The sequence below is a fragment of the Panicum hallii genome, chromosome 3, assembly GCF_002211085.1.
Source record: "Panicum hallii strain FIL2 chromosome 3, PHallii_v3.1, whole genome shotgun sequence".
Lineage (NCBI taxonomy): Eukaryota > Viridiplantae > Streptophyta > Magnoliopsida > Poales > Poaceae > Panicum > Panicum hallii.
In genome coordinates this window covers 52,586,520-52,605,394 of record NC_038044.1, presented here as the reverse complement: position 1 = coordinate 52,605,394, position 18,875 = coordinate 52,586,520, and the positions used below count along the sequence as shown (strand labels likewise).

The window sequence follows — 18,875 nt, the reverse complement described above, 5'->3', positions numbered from 1 at the left end:
ATATTACGTAAAGAATTAAAAAATAAAAATATAAGCAAAATGAAAAGAAGCTAAAGAATAAATGAAAAATTAACAAAGAATCTAGGATCATGGCTAAAATAAAATAATAGAAAAGAAAAGGAATTAGAAAATAAAGATAAATAAGAGAAGAAAGAGAAATAGTAAAAGAAACATCAGGATAGGATTGGGTTAGAGTAGACCCACAGAAAGTCAGTAGTTTTGACCAATAATAGACATGCGATCTAGCAACACCCTGCTTTGGCTTCCACCACACCCATAATCTGTGCACGGTGCATGTAGTAAATTGACGCGTTGTTGGACCTTCGGCGGCTAAATGGCTTGATGATTTATCACGCGCGTGACTTAGTTACGGCGTCCGATATATTCGTGATGGGCCATAATTTTTTATGTATTTTACGGCTTTTTAATTTAAAAGTTACCACGCCACTATTTTTTAAAAATAAAGTGAAAGTAATAATATCTCGAAGGCAGTGTATGACATTGCATCAATGCATCGTATGCATAGCGTATGTGATTTCACGATAACATGCATGTGCCTGAATAAGTTTTTCTTTTCCCTATTTGATGGATAAAAAAAAGCAGATGATGGAACAAGGAGTTAATTAAAGCCTGATGCTCTGAAGAAATTGCTAGTAATAAAAAAATGTCCTCCAAGTCAGAGCATGAAGATCTTGGGTAACTGCACTGCACAACACCAAAAACAGGTGATTTTACTGTTAAGACCATGTTCGGATGCAATGTAGTCTTGCTGGTGACTCAACTACAGCAGCAATCAAAGGAGAAGCCAGGCGCTGGGAAGCACGGTCACACTACCAGTAATCCAGTACCAGTGTGACAGTGACCTTCACCTCACCTATACTGATCGCAATTAAGGACACCTCCATTGATCGCACCTAAGAATACCTCGAAACACATTTGGAGTGATTTGGAACTTCTCGCAGAGTAATTGAAGAACCTCTGCTGAAATTGGATTGCCATAGAATGAACTCTACATAGAATTTCAAGCCCATGCTCCAGAATAAAAAATCGCAAGAAAAAATGGAGCCCGAGGGTGGTGAAGAAGCTCCTAGTAGGCAACAATGACATCAAAATGATGGTGATGATCCTATGAATGCAGGGATACTTTACAAAAGGCAGCATTCATAGCATCGGTCTAATCTCTGAAGCAACATGGAAACGAAATAGAATTTGATGTATTTGCCAAGTAACTAACAAATGGTTACTGTTGTTTCATAAGCATCCTTTTCCGTAGAAGAAACAACTCTCCGTTTGTACAGATTACCTGAATGGGAAGCTATTACATATACCTGCTATGCCACCCACACTTATCGCACCGACATGTTAAAAAAGTAGATGCCGGCCCCGTGATTCACGCACGCCAAGGAAACTGAACCTAAAGTACTGAAGGAGCTGAACTACAACATTAAGACAACAGGGAACCTAACCCGTGGCTTAGTTTGCTATAAGGAACTTGCTTTTGCTGGCATGGTCCTCGTGCAAATCCACAACATCTTTCACCTTCTCAACTAGCTCCTCCAGACCAGCAACTCCAAAGCTCTCGTAGTCAATGGTTTTCTTGTACCGTTGCTCATATAGATTCTCGAAATTACCAAGAGGAACAGGGCAGGAGTAGCAAACAAGAAGCTCCTGAATCTCCCTTCTGAAACTGTCTAGATGGTCATCGAACACATATGCTCCATCTATATCTGTGTTGATATTCTGTTCATCCTCTGACAAATCATCTGATGAGCTGCCCAACTGCTGACATGCTCCTATAGTGCTTTCTTCAAGAGCAGAGCTTCCTCTCTTTTCCTTCTTCAAAATGATTGGTGTACTCGGATATCTCTTCAGGTTCCTATCACCAGAATTACGGAGGCAAATCATCTTTCTCTGACCCTTCCCTATGACAACAAAACAGTCAGCCAGCTTCTCGAAAAGATGAACAAGTTTAACAGCTCCATATTCTGATACATAGAGGTGTCTTCCAAAGAGTTTCAGATACTCTGAAGGAATACGAACAAGTGGGACACATCCACCAGATAATTCAAACAAACGTATTAGTTGACCCTTCAAGCCTTGAAGATCACCAGGACGAACCCACCAAGACCTTTCATTTGTCAAACCTTGGTCTGTCTCAGGACTTTCACTCAGACCACATGATAAATTATGAGTCCTTGATGACATACCACAGTTCCCATCTGCAACAGTATAAAAAACTTTGCTTGGTTCCCTATTTGTCTGGAAAGTGTTATAGCAATACATCTGGTTGACAGTAGGTCTGCCACCACATTCATTCCTCGAAGTTCCTGTATACACAATGGCCTCCTCTTCATTCTGATTGTCAGGGAATTGCCCCACATTCCCACTGTTGGCATAGCATGGAGGATCTGCCAAACGGCGCCCTAAGGACCTAGGGGCCACAATACCTTCACCACGGGCAAGACTAGGCCAGTCCCACACGAAACTCCCAGCACTGCTCAAAGCTGATGAGACGGTAACCGAAGATGGAATGGCAAGGACAATAGTGTATCCTCGCTGGCCAAGTATATGCAACGCAGGAGCAAAGTCGACATCACCAGATATGAGCATAATGGATGATGGTGGGTGATTGTCAAGTGCAAAGAGGAACATATCAACCAGTATAGCCTTATCAGCAGCATCTTTCCGTCCATTGGGAACATCAACAAGTTTGACTCCAGTTCTCTGACATCCCTCCCTGAGTCTCCTTGGGAAGGCATTGAAATCTCCATAAGCAGAGAGCATTGTCACAGCACCCTTAACAACAGGATGCATGCGTAAAGCCATTCGGACATTACCAGCAACGTCTTCTGGCCGTACATCACTTGGAACAGGGCAGTTCTCAATGTCCCAAAAGATGGCCACTGGACCAATAACAGCATTTGCCTGGCCATTTGTTTGAGAATGCTCCCCATTTGAACTAACCATCATCATCCTGCTGGGATCTGAGTCTGACACCATTGATTTTGGTGAGGGTGAAGTGACACGACTAGCAATTGCTTTATCTTCAAAAGACATGCTACCTGCATAAGAAAATGAAAATAAAAGGTTATGAGAATCCAAAGCTTGTACGTTTTATTCCCTCAAAGTAAGCACTGAAAGCATGAAGCATGCAGTGACATTGGTACGTTATGCAACAGGAATGCAAACACCTGGTAACATCATACAGAAGTAAACAACATAATGTCTCAGCTGTTATCATTTCATATAGAACAACCCAATACGTTGCTAAATCCATCCAACAAACTAAATACTACTACAATCATGTCATGCCAGCTTTGGGTTTTTCTCTAAGATAAGATAGTCAAATCTTATCCGCCAAAATTCAGAAAAAATTCTTTGGGTCTCTACTATGATGGCATCTGACCATGCGGCATCAACATTTCTAGTAGATGGGCTAATGCATCCAGTTTTTTCACAAAAGATATCACCTCATCACTAGGTACAGTATGGACAGCCCCTTTTAGCCTCTTTCAACCAAAAAGAAACAGAACATAATGGAGAAGATTTACGTGGACAAGAGAATGCCTCTGTTCCGTTATGGTTGCATAGAGCTCAACTGGGGTATGACATGAGTAGAAAAAAATGTTGATGCACTAACTGCAGAAAGGCATATATGGTACATGTGAGACAAGAGGGGCTGATGTGTTGATACTTGATAGGTTTACTGGAAGTATCATAATAAGTTAGCAATATCAGTTAACAGCAAAAAAATCCACCACTTCTGAAACTATGCCACGAATAATGACAATGAGCTACTAAATTGCATGCACTAATTTAATTTAAGTCGGGTATGTCCTGTCTCACCGATACGGGATAATAATGCAGCAATATGGATAACACGGTACACAAGTTATATTCATTACCATCAGAGTCAATTCCAAACTCCAATCTTGGCAATAATTTTCTCCATTGAAGAAAGATTGAAAAGTATTACCGCAATTTTCTAGATACTTCATTTTCAAATTTCAGTGTACTTTCCAAATATGGGTAGTGCAATGTATGCAAAATCCTTCTCTATCAAATCCAAATCAAAGAGGTTCAGAGATTCTCAAAAGTTGAACAAATAGTGATGTTATGAATAAGTCAACACATCTTCACATCTAGAAAGGAACAATAAACATCCCATCCATGATAGCATCAACCTCATACATTCCAGATGTCCCGGAGACAATAACCATGCTTAACATGGTTCGTGACATTTACAGGAAAACATTCTTCATTTGAGTTGTCTACTAAAATATATTACTCCAAATCATTTGCGTTAAATTTGCTGGTACCAAGAGAAGGGGGCAAAACAACAAAAATAAAGGAGAAAAATGACAAATTCATGTTATCTGCCAATCAGAAAGGACAAAACAGGAAGTACAAATACAACTCGAAGGGTCATGTAGTTCCTGAGAAAGTCTACCTGCAATATATTATAATAGGATATATTTACTCATCTGAATTCAGCTAGTGACAGTAAGTGAATTTGCAACCACAGGAAGTAGACAGACAATTGCACTACTTGCTAGAAAAAAATCCATCATATTTTGGGATCAATTCCAGAGAGGCTTAATTGCAACAAGTTGTACGTACTCACGAAAAAAAATTGCACATAAAAAGTAACTCAGCTAACAAGCGATGGCAGTAATCTAGTGTTGGTCTAAAAAATCAATATCTCCACATTAAGTGACATACTAATTTTGCTGCCTTCAAAAAATAAGCAGTAGCATTAATTCATCGAGTATGAAACTCCAAAGCTTTTTACAACCACATATAACATACTTCAAATTTACTTTCACAGCAGTGGCTCTGGCTCACGAGGGTGCCCAAGAGTGCATAACAGCCTCCAAAAGGCAAAATCCAATCCAACACATCGCATGAAAAGAACGCTTAACATGGAAACTGTATGATCTATACAGCCGATCATATTGTTGAACCATTGAAAGGCCAGACACGACCAATTTCTCAAAGACATCAGTATCCACGCTCTAAAAGACATCAAAGATTCAATTGCGGCCACGTCTATAACAAATCACGCCCAAAACTAACGGCGCACAAGAAATCATCATCCGGCGCGGAGCCACGAACCTAAACCTAAACAAAATAACCACGGCCGCCTCGCGCCGTATACAGGAAGGGACGGGAAAATCCCCTTCCTCGCAATCACAACGAGAAATTAGGTCGGGTACTCAGATTAAGGGGGGAGCGCTCCAACCGATGCTTACCAAGACAAGGGAAGCTACTCCGTGAAAACGGACGGATCTCCGGCAGCGGTCTGCAGGGCCAATAGGAGACGCCGGGGGTTCCCGGGGATCACCGAGGTCGGGGGACAAAGCGGCGAGGGTTTGCTACGGCGGCGGTGGGGGCAGGAGCTTACGCCTCAGCTGCCTTGCTATTTGGGGGCGGCGGGTCTTTCGGCCGCCCGATCGGTGGATCAACGGCGGTCGCCGGCGGGAGGAGGTCGGTTTGGTGAGGGAATGGGCGGAGAGGAGGTCGGCGCGTGCGCACCAGCGCGTGGACGATGGATGAGAGCGTGGGGGAAGGATCGGTGCCGGGTGCGGGCAGCAAGCTGGGCGGTGGCTCTCGCTGACCGTGGGTCCGACCACGGGTCCACGGGTCAGTGGGGAGTAGGTAGGCACGGATATTTTTTTGCTCGGAGCGGGCCGACGTGCGACTAGAAAAGGTTTGATCTCGCGCATTGGGCCTTCCTGTTTCTTTTCGCGTTCTCTTGCCTCTTTGTTCGTTACCGTGATGCTAATGGTTCGGGTGGAAACTGGCTTAAGGGGTTTGGATTTTGCCTGGTTCAGTTTGGTGGGAACTGCTGTGCATTCGGGTAATTCGGGAATCTAAGGTCGGGTACATACGATAACAAAAAATTCGGGTAATAAAAACTGCTATCCGAAATTATACTCTTGTACCCAAATAGAAAACATATGGACAACCAAGGGATCTTATGTTAATAGGTTGCATATGTATATATGATTTTAGGTTTAATTGATCTAAATAATGTATCAGAGAGCTGTAAGTTTTGCACCAATTATAACATGATGTGACTGAAAAATAACCATGATATGGGTTGCGTTTGTGGATTTTTGAATTTCTCAATCTATATGTGATACTAAATTGTTGGCTATTGAATCCTTGATTACTATCTTTTAAAATAATTGTTTAACAAACCTTTGCTATAAATATAAATTATTAACGTCCGCCTTGAGAACATCAGGAGTCGCTTGGTTCATTAAAAACCTGCAGCAACCACAGCCTCGTCGCAACTTAGGCGGCATCAATTGTTTTCGTACTGCAACATGGGCGTCACCGTGAGCTTCAGCTCCATTGCTGGATCCACCATGGTACGGTTAATTAGAGAAATATAGTTGTGATAGTAATACATAAGTTAAAACAGCTATTAGTACACGGCGGGACCATGCATGCTCGCCCTACAAAAGCGCGAGCCATCACCGGTACAGAAATGCTCATTAGTTCCGTTAGGAAATTCCATGTAGTTTCGGTTTCCCAACCGGAATCGCCGGGTCAGGCATATGGAACTAATGGGGACCTTTAGTCCAGGCTTCCAGCCTTAGCCAGGACTAAAAGTTTTCTTTTCCTGTGTTCCCTTCCATTCATTTATTTGTTGTTTCAGTTATATTTTAATATTCAAAATTATATAGTTTTCTATAATACTGTTATACGTTCCTACATGATTGTTCGAGCTGAGTATAAAATACACTAATATATATAAATATATATAGAGAGTATACTCTTTGGCCAGCTATAGAATAGGTTATTCTGTAGCCAGTCCATCCAACGCACCAGATGCACCTACGCTGGATTTCCCCCGCTCCCCCTCCCGTCCAATCCGGCGCTGACTGCTTCGCCTGTTCCGTTTCCATTAGCATGCGAGGCAACAGCGAGCCATCCAGCTAGCCAGACCAGGGCGAGCGAGCCGCCGTGCTACAGGCTGCATGAGCTGGCCAGCTTTTTTTTAGTAATAAATGACCGTAATTACCGTTGCATTTACATGCCTGCCTCGCCTATTATTTTGTCTACACGGTTCATGTGAGTGTGCTACAGTGTTTCTGTCGACACGTGCATGCCAGCGCCCGATGGTTACGAGAATGGCTCAAGTAATATCAAAATTTGGTATTTGTAGCGCACATGAACTACGACAATACATCAGGTCGAATTTATATGATTGAGTTAGGATAGTACACAGTTTACTACTAATTTGATAATTTTGGATAGATTTACTATTTGTTTGTATTGACAATCAGTATTATTATCAATTTACTATCAAATGAGGTACGTGTTTTCAATATACGGTAATTAGGAAGGAGAGTGGCAATAATTTGGCGTCAAGCAATCTTGAGGACAATTTGGCAATATATAAAGAGATTATTTTTACCATGACATAGTTACTAGAATCGATATGTGTCATAATTTACCATAATCCGGTTTTACCATAATTTGGACTAGGCACGATTTAGCGTCAAGGTACCGAGGAACCCCATGATATAACACAATGGAAAATAAGAGTAGGATGTAACACAAATTATGGTACGCTATGCACATCGATTAGTTGTATCGCAAGACATGTATATCAATCCATCTTTTCCCAAAGAATGAAACACAAACAAAATATAGGAGTATGAGATAAGACACTAGGTCTCCATGTATTTTGAACCTCACGACGATCAAGATCTTGTCCTGTGCGCCTCAAGTCTAGCCGGAAGCTTCTTGATCGGTGTTTAGTGGGTTGTAAGGCGCGTAGAAGAGGAGCTCTGACCTAATCTGATGGGCCCTTTTTCTGGATTTGTAGTGAATGAAAAATACAACAAACGTACATAAATAATAACATATAGGACGGAGCAAAGACGGTAATAACATATATGGCTATAAGAAAGGGAGCTCTAGGTTGCGAATAACATAGTGATCCTTATAAGTCATAACTCATAAGCTTTGTTTGTCTACCGGATGCACTAATCCAGAGTTTACATTAAAACCAGCAAAATAGTAGTAAAAGAAATTAGCAACTGATTAATCTCATGGCCTAAATAAGCTAAAAGTTGAGATAATGGGTTCTCCATTTTTTAAAAAAAATATTGAACAACAACTTGGTATCTTTTTCTCCCTTAACGAGAATAAGCTCCTTTGAACAGTAGATCTGGAAGAATAAATCGATTTCAATATGCAAGAAAGGTAGTAACAGAATAGAAGATATCACTATGAGGGGAAGACAGCTCACCAATGCGATAATTGGGCATGCTTGTTTCAAACAATCGAACTGCATGCAGCAAGAAAAACATGGATTGGGCAAACCTTGTGGTTGCATGCACGTCTGCCGCAGGCAGTGGGGCAATTTGGGGCTAATCTTGTAGGAATATATATAGAAATAACAGAAGAGCACTTAAAAATTGGATGTAAATGAAAGGATAAATCTGATCCAAGGGGAATAGGTTGCTAATCTAGAGGGAATCGGCCGCTAATCCAAAGGGAGTCAAATCAAAGCAGAGTTCATAACGTGGATTTTTACGGCTGCTCATCTCATCAGGCTATTGGTCTCCGCCGGCCTGGATGGTTAACAGCCAAGAAAAATTGCAGCCACGATGCCGATTCACCATAAGATGAACAAAGGGAATCAGATCCAAGTGAGCCACGGATGAGGTGTCCGTCTCCAGAAAATGAATGCATATCCAGTAAAGAAAATGATGTATTTACTATTATAGTCTCAAATCTGAATGAAAAAACATTATCACCACTTTCTATATATTATTTACAGGAAACAAAAGATTACAAGAACTTTGTAATACGAATATAAGAATTTACTGTAAGAGCAATCTAAGTTTCGATATCACTCAGAAAATTTAGTGTCGGGCAATTAAAAATAACACGATTAAACAATGAACACAATAGAACATGCCACTGCTAGTATCTATAATTTATAGAATCAAACAAAACTATGTAACCTGGTGTAAAATCTAAATCCAGATGATATGGCTACTATAATAATTCCCAATTCCTCGTGACTAAACAGAACAACGGAGAAGTTCTAGAAGAATGGATTTATGGTGAAGCAATAATCATAATTCAAAGGGAAATTGGCTCCTAATCAAAGGGAATCGGCTTAAGATTTAATGACTACGGGAAATTTTGCGGCTGCTCACATTGGGAGCCTGTGCCCCACTGACCTGAATGGGACGGTCGGATCACAAAAGCACTGAGACTGCGGCAGCCGCGACGGCCTTGCTCACCGGTGGCACCAGCTGACCAAGGAGATGAACTGAGCTAGGATGCCACTGCCTAGCCGGTGGAGGATTGGAGTGTATCCTGCTGCGAAGAAAAATGGATCTGCAGGGGAGTCAGGAGCTGGGATTTGGGGTGAACAAGAATAAACTAGAAATTAGCTTACCAGACCACTTGACAGCCTAATCGGTGGGGTGCACTTAGGATCTAACGCCATCAACAGCCGGCGATGAGATCGCCGGTTTGGAATCGTGCTACCGTCGCGAGAGGGAAATAGCTGTTGCCGGGGTGTTGTCGGGCTGCCCCCGCAACATCAGCTGCACCGCCGTGGATGGCTAGCCTTGGGGAAAGTTGCGGATGTGGCCAGGATGGAATCGTCTACGGCGGCGCGTCCAGCGGCGAACGAAGTAGCCAACAGGCATTTGCGGATTCATGAGGTCAACGGGGACATGCGTGATTTGTGCTGCCGCACGATTGGCTGGAGTGAGTGGACCGCAAAGCCGAGCCGAGACGAGTTCACGGTGGATGTTAAATGAGCCAAGCTGGCTTGATCCGCAGTTTGCTGGTTGGACTTGGCTATAGAATATGCTATTCTATAGCCGGCTACAGACAAATAGTCTATATATATTGTTTATTTAGCTTATAGTGTATTGAATAGTATTCAACGCACTTGTGGAGCGTCGCCCGTGGGCCGGCCAGCTGGCTAGAATCCCGTGACTACTACAAAACCGTAAAATCCTCTTAGTATTTACTCTCGAACAACCAAATTCAGACGACCATCCTGCAACCGTAGCGCAATAAATAGCTAGTATTTTTCCCTCAGAGCTGTTATTCCGGGTTCTTCACCTTCCTCTATAAGGTGGCTCTAGGCGACTTTAATCCAAAATGATGGTTCTGCAGCGCAGATCAATGATGGGTCTAGTGATGGGTCCGACCCCATCTCACAGGCCATTACCCGGGCGTCCCTCCTCCGGCGATCGGCAGGTTTGCCCCTATCCATACCCCTCCTCCAATTTCCAATCTGCATATGCACGGATTGTTAGATAAATTTATGGTTTTCCCGTTAGCTTCATGTATAGATGCATCGTGAGGATCAATTTTAGCATGCTTGAAGAAGAGGGTAGGATCTAGTGAATCGCACATGCGGCAAGGTCAATCATCGTGGGAACCCCAGCTGCCCCGTCATCTTCCTCCAAGGCATCCGGTGGTGCACGTACTCCTCGACAGCACTGGTGCGGGTAAGCTTGGATCTATTGTTGCTCTTGATGGATCGGATCAGTTAAATAAAACTGCATCGGTTGTGCGATGGAGTAGAAGTAGCGGCCAGAACAAGGAGGAAAGAGAAACCACATAATCACTCACAAATGCCAGATCTAAGTCCTCAAGTTGATTTCGGATGCATATTCCTACTTCCTCAGGTAGCACAATGACTGGTCCCCCGGTGCTTGAGTTCTAACCGTGAAAGCAATCTCACTTGTTAATTTCAATTTTTATGGTTTTTCAACCATGTGCTTCCATGCTACTGGGTAGATGCATGCTAGAGTAGTATTTTTTATAATTTTTTGAGTAGTATTTTGTTCATATTCAAGCAGTATTTTCACAACTTTGAGTTAATATTTTTTCATAAATCATAGTAGAATTTTTTTCTTATCCAAGTAGCATTTTCACAATTTAGAATAGTATTTTCATTATGTTGAGCAGTATTTTTCATAATTTAGAGTAGTGTTTTTTGTGTAGTTCATAACATATGAATCATGCGACCATGTGGTCATGCTGCCACACAACAGCACGACCACTTCAGCAGTCCATGAGATGTTGTACTCTCATGGTTATAATTCTGCAAGTAATTAGTCACTTTTGGTTTTCTTTTCTTGTAAGCTATGCACTACTGAAGCCAATATGACGAAGCCAATATGACAAACTACTGGGCTAACCAATTTGTGCTCTCACATAATAGAATTTGGGCTTCTAAAGTGGTGCATTATTGCTGCTGTAGCGGAGGAATAGAGGAAGGCAATAACTTAAAAGAAAAATGAAGTTCGTTAAATATTTTGTTTGCTATTCTGAGTCGTCAAATGCTTACTTTCCTATTGTACAAACAACTAGTGATTTGCGGGATGAAATATGTATTACTAGCACATATTCACAGAACATTTATGATTCACTCTGAGTATAGTTTTTATATGGTCCATGTATAAACAAAAGTTTGGTTTTTAAGACCTTTAATTTGATTGTTACGGTTATGTGCATCAAACAATTACTACTTGTTATTATGCTTCAATCATCTCGATACTACCTTATTACGGCTGCGTTGCTCAACCTGCAAGGGGCTAGGTCGATCATTGAGGTGGCCAATATATGAAAATTACTCCTAAAATTTAAAACAAATGCCCTCATCATATATACAAGATCGCTCATCCAATACTACAAAACTACTCATGTAAAAACAGAATACTACCCCTCTTGTATGGAAAAAAATACTCATCTAACAAGAGAAGTAGACCTATTATTACTCTTCCAATATGGGAAAACCCTCTAGGACTTAAAATAAATTTAGATCACTACACAACTTCAATTATTTTTTTTGTATGTGTCTCTCACTCATGTACCATGAAGTACACTCTAGAATCACATTTGAGTATTGCTTGCATGCACGGGTACAGGTCTCTCTCAAAATCTCGTCCACACTAACCATGTGCAAGCAAGCCTTAATTGCACCTGAAATCCCTCTCTTCCTCCAAATTTTCTGCAATGAGCCTCTACGGAGAGTCGGAGACCGCACACACTGCATTCTAAAAGAAGGCCATGCATGAATCAATATGGTTTAATTGGTTGTCAATCCTTCAACAAGCACAAGGATAGAGGCGGTGATCACGCCTATCCACTAGACATCAATGGTGAGGTGACAGCGTGTCATTGATGGCCATGACAACCTGGTATTAAAATGAGCATTATCCCAGAATCGTAACTAGGTTGTTGCGTGATTTTTACTACGCACGATGAAAACAGAGTAAAAAGTTGTCTAGAGGGCCCGTCAGAGCTCCGGGCAGAAGCGGCAGCGCATGCTAAATATTACTCGTCGGAACTAATTTTTACGGTTATGGGGTGTATTTGCTGACAAATTACAGTCACAGGACCTGACAAATTACGGTTAGGACCTCGTCGGTGCTCCAGGAGCAAGTTGCTGTTAATTTTTACGGCTTCAACACAAAACAGACAGATTTTACGGTCGCGGAGGCTTGCCGGACCTTATAATGAAAAAAGTACTCACGTTAACTTTTTGAGATGACTACTAGTAGTATCCTACTATTTCCTTCAATTTCTTACATATATTTATTCTTATGATATTACCATGGAAGAATATGAAATTTTGAGAGAATTAATACTACATTATAAAAATATTAATTGCGATATTTTGAACCAAAACATATCCATCCTTTTTTCTTTTTGAAACAACATACCACATCTTGCTTGCATACAAATTAATATTCTTAAATGCATACTTCTAGCCACCATTAAATTCCATCAAAACAGAGGTAAGGTTCTAGAATCATTAGTATTCTTGCATGAAGACCAAAATTACTCCTCTCTCGCTCATAGTGATTAATGCGTGAGACAAGGTCCATTGGTCACGCCTGTTCCACCGTTTGACGCAAATCAAGGAAATGATGCAGGCATAGATCTTACGAGAACCATTATGCCACACATATAATTAGTTGAAGCAAATCAAGGATCGCCGGTATAATTTACCTAATTGTCTTGCGTGCAATGTATTCCCCACGTTCATGTAGACATAGTTTGTCTTGATTACACCTAAAATTTCGTTAGAATGACGCAACAATCACAATTACTTCTTTCCTATCACAAAAGCTTGTGCAGGCCATCTACATGCACGAAAATTACCGCTAACCACATATGGCGGCAGGGCACCGCAAGTGAAGTTCGCCTGAGCAGGAGAGAGATGACCGCAGCGAACCACCGTGATATGAGAAAAAAAAAAAGACGGCTGGGGCAGCGTTGGCCGCTGCTGCTGGTGCACTTGAAGTCCGCCACGCAGAAACATATCCCATCTATGCAAAATTTGATGCAGAGCCAACGTCCAAACAGTTTTTACGGTCACAACATGAAAACGAGTGACTTTTACTGTCCCGAGTGCATGCTGGAGCTCCGGCTAAAACTGCGTCGGAGCTGCAAACACGCCGGAGCCACAGATCTCTAGATGTAGACCTTGAGAGCATTAAAACGGTCGCGCAATTAGTACGCTCCCCGATTTTTACTGCACATGCTGAAAATGGAGTAAAAACTCGACCACAAGTGCTCATAGGAGCTCCGCTCAAAAGCGGCAGCGCGCGCTGGAAATTATTCAGCGCAAGGAGCTAAATAGATCGGTTCTATACACACACATATATATACAAAGTGGGATTCACCACTAATAAAGTGTAACAAAGTGAATATAGATATATACATACAAAGTGAAATAAAATTTTATATAACATCTATGCTATATTTACTACTTCTATTAAGATTGTGTTCATCATAGTGTAATTCACCATCTTGTTTGACGACTTGCTCATAAATAAATCCTGTTAGGGGCTTCTTGAATCGCCAAAATTTTTTTCCATGGAAGGAGCTAATCCCGCATCCTAGCGATCTATAAAAAGTGAAAAATACTAATTATGATAATTTTTAAAATTAGTTGAAACATTACGAGATGTTGTTTATTACTTACTTCCGCTTCCCAAGAAGTATATATCTTGTAAGGATCTACAAAATTGTGAATGTTCTCGCAAACATAGTACGTGCATAAACTGTTATCCTGTGCCTATTTCAAACACTTTAACATAAAAGAAGTCATCAGATATCCATATGAGTATACGAAACATGCAAAGCGGCATCCAATACGTACCAGCAAGTTTGTCTTGAATCTAAGCTCACCTATGAAATTATCTGGTTCTTTTTCACTTAACTTTTCCCAAACCCCGCGCATGACCGAGAATGAATAAATATATTTATCGATAAGCGCATGTTAGGAATTATCACAATCAGTAACTACCTTTTCAACAAGTCGGTCATGCTTTTGTAATCTTCTGGATCTTTCTTTAATGAGTCCATAACAATCACTAAGCACATATCAGGGTTTATCACAATTAGTATCCAGTGATTTCTGCAAGATTATATAGAGCCACTTTTTGTTAGGGTTAAAAAAATTCAATTATACAAAAGTAAAAGGGTTCCACGGTAGAAAATGTCAGACCCGGGGCCACGGGACTGGGTACATAACGTAGTTTAAAGAGATCTAAGGGATTAAGTCCGTCTTATCTCTTATTCATCTTGTTTATCTCTTATTTATTCCGTTTAAATAGGAGACAAGGCTAACCGACACAGGGGGAATCTACTCAAGATATGTTCTGGTACGATTCCTTAGCTGGTGTTGGTTAGTATCTTTGTAACTCTGGCCTCTCGGATATATAAGGGAGGACAGGGACCCCTCTCAAAACACGATCTCTAGGTCATTCTACACAAAAGGCAATACAAACCACCATACAGGACGTAGGGTGTTACGCATCTTGCGGCCCGAACCTGTCTAAGTTCTGTGTTCCTTGCACCTTCGAGTTTCTGATCTCGGCATCTCCTCACCCAAAACTTACCACCTTGGGTATATCCCTCGGTGGGCAGCCGGTTAAACACCGACAGCTGGCGCGCCAGGTGTCAGACCCGGGGCCACCGGGCTGGGCACGTTACGAAGTTTAAGAGATTAAGCCCGTCTTATCTCTTATTCATTTTATTTATCTCTTGTTTATCCTGTTTAAATAGGAGATAGAGCTAACCAACACGGAGAGGATCTACTCGAGATGTGTTCTGGTGTGATCCCTCGACGGGAGTTGGTTAGCATCTTTGTAACTCTGACCTCTCGGATATATAAGGGAGGTCAGGGACCCCCCTCAAAGGAGAAGATCATTGGGTCAGTCTACATCAAAGGCAATACAAACCATACAGGACGTAGGGTGTTACGCTCCGTGCGGCCCGAACCTGTCTAAGTCTTGTGTTCCTTGCACCTTCGAGTTCCTGATCTCGCCGTCCCCTCACCCAAAACTTACCACCTTGGGTATATCCCTCGGTGGGCAGCCGGTTAAACACCGACAGCTGGCGCGCCAGATAGGGGAGCGCATCAAAGATCCATCGGCGAGCTCGATGGCATCGTTCAAATTCATCAGGTCAGTTCCCTCTCAGGGCACGACATTCGTTTTTGGTTCATGGGTCTGCATCGCAGATGGTGCGGGCAGTTTCCGGCGATTCCTCGTCGACATGAAGCCAAAGACCTCCATTGTGGATCTCCGCAGCGACCTCGACAAGTTCGTCGACGGGCTCGACAACTTGCCGCTCCACACTTCCGCAGCACAGATCGAGATGGGGTCCGCTCCAGCCTCGACTTCTTCTGGTGTTGCGACAATTCCCCCTGGTTTGGACTCGTTCCAATCTAGGGATCTGCATAACCGATCTTAACTCGGCTTGTGCGAATCGGCCACTGATCTTCAGGAGGCCAACGCCTCTGGGTCCCTCTCCATGTTAGAGAAGGACCCGGACTTGCTACTCCAGGTCGGAAAGCCTGAAGCCACCGCGTGTCGGGGGGCTTCGGGTTGTTCCGGTACCGGTGATCTGGTGGTCACCTCTCTGTCGGAGGGGCACGTGGTGCACTGGAGGGGCATGACGCTCCCCAATCTACTCGAGGCAGAGGGTCGACTCGTGGCCCACCTTGAGCCCTTGCCTTTTCAAGAGGGCAGGCCATTGGCCACCGTGGCGGAGGGGTCGACTGAACTAGTCGACGAAAGTTCTCATGAGCTTTCCTCCCGCCAGGTGCTGATGGCCGAAGAAGGCGAGGGCGATGGGAACCTCCTCATCGTCAACTTTGAAGCGATCTCTGAAGAAGCCGACGCCGGTGATGAGAACGACGCCGATCGCGAAGCGCGGAGGGCCAGGAACAGGGCCCGCGCGATCCGGCGGAGGAGGGCCAACGAGCGAAGGCGATCTATGCATCGCGAGCTCGACCCTGAGTTTGCCGCCATAAGCGAGCGGGGTTTCCGGGCTTCGGTGGCCAACATCGCTTGGGTAACGGCCATCCTCGAGCGCAGCCATGATCCGGAAGTGCGTCAAGCGCTCCTTTATGCACAGAGGGCCTGGATCCAGTTGGATTAGCACAACCCAGTGCCCACCATCAGGGAGGAGCGCGTGGGTGAGAGCCGGAGCCAGGCTCACAGCCGAACGGCTGGCGGCCATCCTCGACACCAGCCCAGCAACGACAACGCTCGCGGGAGCCAGACCCCTGGCGGGAGGCAGCAGCCACCGCAAGGGGGTCAGCCACGACAAGCCAATCATCGACTTCCTCCGAAGGATCTGCGCCAGCACATCAATGAAGGCCGCGATGCGCGGACCGTGATTTCTTCCAGGCGCAAGGCCCGCGAAGAAGTCGAAAATGAAGGTACTGACTGTAGCGATCGATTTCCTACTTTCTCTGCACGCTTCAGCAGCTACAAGTACCCAGAGGGTTTCAAACCCATTGGCATCACCAAGTACGACGGCAAGCAGGCTCCTCAGCAGTGGCTCCGTTGTTACTCCACGGCTATCGAGGTAGCAGGGGGCTCAAACGTTACCAAAGTCGTCTACTTCCCGATGGCTTTGGATCCTGCGCCGCTCACTTGGCTGGAGAGTCTCGGCAGCAACTCCATCGACTCCTAGGAACGACTTAAGAAGGTCTTCATCGACAATTTCCAGGGAGCGATTGCTCGTGCAGGTACTCGACATGATCTTGCCCAGTGCAAGCAAGAACGCAACGAGCTCCTGCGGTCCTACACGCGTCGCTTCTTCGACATCCGCGCCACCATCGCGAACATTTCGGAGGAGGACATCATCGACTGTTTCTACAACGGCATCACCGACCCCGGCATCTACAGGGATTTCGGGCGGAACAGGCCAAAGACTGTTGCGGGCCTTCGTGATATGATGCGTGATTGGTCCAAACAGGAGGAGAAGATGCGGGAGCGGTTCCCGCGGCGTCAGGATAGCAACCTGCGACGCCCAAACGACAACCGCAACGACACAAGCCAGCGGGACTTTTCGGGTTCACTCCGAAAACGAAAGCCAGATAATGTCATCGCGGCTATCGATCGTCCTTCGCGGGGCAAGAAGTCAACGACGCAGGAGGAGTTCGAGAAACTGCTGCAGAAGAAGTGCCTATGGCATCCGGGCGCTAGCCATGCCGCCATTAACTGCTACCACCTTCGGAGGGCGTTCAGCAACACCGGTGGTGGAAATAAGATTAAGAAGCCTGCTGACAAAGAACCCGAGGATGACGACCACGATGACCAGGGGCGCAATCCGAAGTTTCAGGATGCCTCGAAGGTCGTCAACGTTATCTTCGGAGGAGATGAGGATTTCGGTTCCAGGCGGGACCAGAAGCTGCTTCTTCGGGAGATCTTGTCCATTGAGCCGGCGGTACCACGACCACTCCGTTGGTCGGAGGTCCCCATCTCGTTCTCTCGTGATGACCAATGGACGAGCTTTTCAGAGCCCGGTAAGTTCCCTTTGGTCCTGGATCCTGTGGTGGCAGAGGTTAAGCTTACCAAGGTCCTGATCGATGGCGGGAGTGGGCTCAACCTCATCTTCGTCAGCACTTTGAAGAAGATGGGTCTGGATTTCAAGGATATGCTGGTTCCCAGCAAATCCCCCTTCTACGGCATCGTCCCAGGTAATGCGGCGCACCCGCTTGGTACGGTGGTCCTCCCAGTCACCTTCGGCACGCGGGAGAATTATCGTACTGAATTCATCAAGTTCGAAGTGGCTACTTTTGACTCTTCTTACCATGCAATACTGGGTCGACCGGCACTTGCCAAGTTCATGGCAGTGCCGCATTATGTCTATCTGCTTCTTAAGATGCCAGGACTCGGTGGAGTGCTCACCCTCCGCGGCGACTTGAAGAAGTCGTACGACTGCAATCAGGAGGCGATCCAGTACGCTTCGACTACTCGCGTGCCAGATGCTTCGGGAGAAGTATTCGCGGCCGCGCAGCAGCTCTCCCAGACCGGGCTGGCGATTCCTTCCAAGAAGGCTAACAAGTCGAGCATCTAGTCGACTGATGATGTGGCCCTCAAGACGATCCAGCTCCAGGAGGGAGATTCATCCAAGACCGCCATCATCGGTGCGGGCTTGGGTGACAAATAGGAACTCGCGCTCGTCAGCTTTCTTCGGGCTAACCGAGACATATTCACATGGAAACCAGCGGATATGCCAGGGGTGCCCAGGGAGTTGATCGAGCATGCTTTGAATGTACACCCGAAGGCTACGCCTAAGAAGCAACGCCTGCGGAGGTTTGCCCACGACAAGCGTGAGGCCATTAAACGGGAGATCGCTAAACTTCTCGCGGCTGGATTCATTAAAGAAGTAATCCATCCAGAGTTGGTAGCGAATCCCGTCCTTGTAAAGAAAAAGAACAATGAATGGAGAATGTGTGTCGACTACACCGATCTCAACAAGCATTGCCCAAAAGATCATTTTGGGCTGCCGCGTATTGACCAAGTCGTCAATTCGATGGCTGGATGTGTCCTTCTTTGTTT

The 18,875-nt window shown here is 44.5% G+C and overlaps 1 protein-coding gene and 1 long non-coding RNA gene across 2 annotated transcripts; both read right to left on the bottom strand.

Moving 5' to 3' along the window:
- Positions 1 to 1,194: 1,194 nt before the first annotated feature.
- On the bottom strand, positions 1,195 to 5,577 carry LOC112886263. The gene is made up of 2 exons (XM_025952101.1): positions 5,253 to 5,577; positions 1,195 to 3,062 (listed from the first exon to the last, which is right to left on the bottom strand). The coding sequence occupies exon 2, from the start codon at positions 3,055 to 3,057 to the stop codon at positions 1,474 to 1,476; it is 1,584 nt and encodes a 527-aa protein (XP_025807886.1). The 5' UTR covers positions 3,058 to 3,062; positions 5,253 to 5,577; the 3' UTR covers positions 1,195 to 1,473.
- Positions 5,578 to 7,567: 1,990 nt separating this feature from the next.
- Positions 7,568 to 9,780, bottom strand: LOC112887938. Its single transcript, XR_003227662.1, has 2 exons — positions 9,434 to 9,780; positions 7,568 to 9,372 (listed from the first exon to the last, which is right to left on the bottom strand). It is a non-coding gene; the product is annotated as an uncharacterized LOC112887938 (long non-coding RNA).
- Between the last annotated feature and the right edge of the window lie 9,095 nt (positions 9,781 to 18,875).

What these genes read in the sequence shown, in the direction of transcription:
- LOC112886263 (XM_025952101.1), bottom strand. Translation starts at nt 3,057, where the DNA reads ATGTCTTTTGAAGATAAAGCAATTGCTAGTCGTGTCACTTCACCCTCA.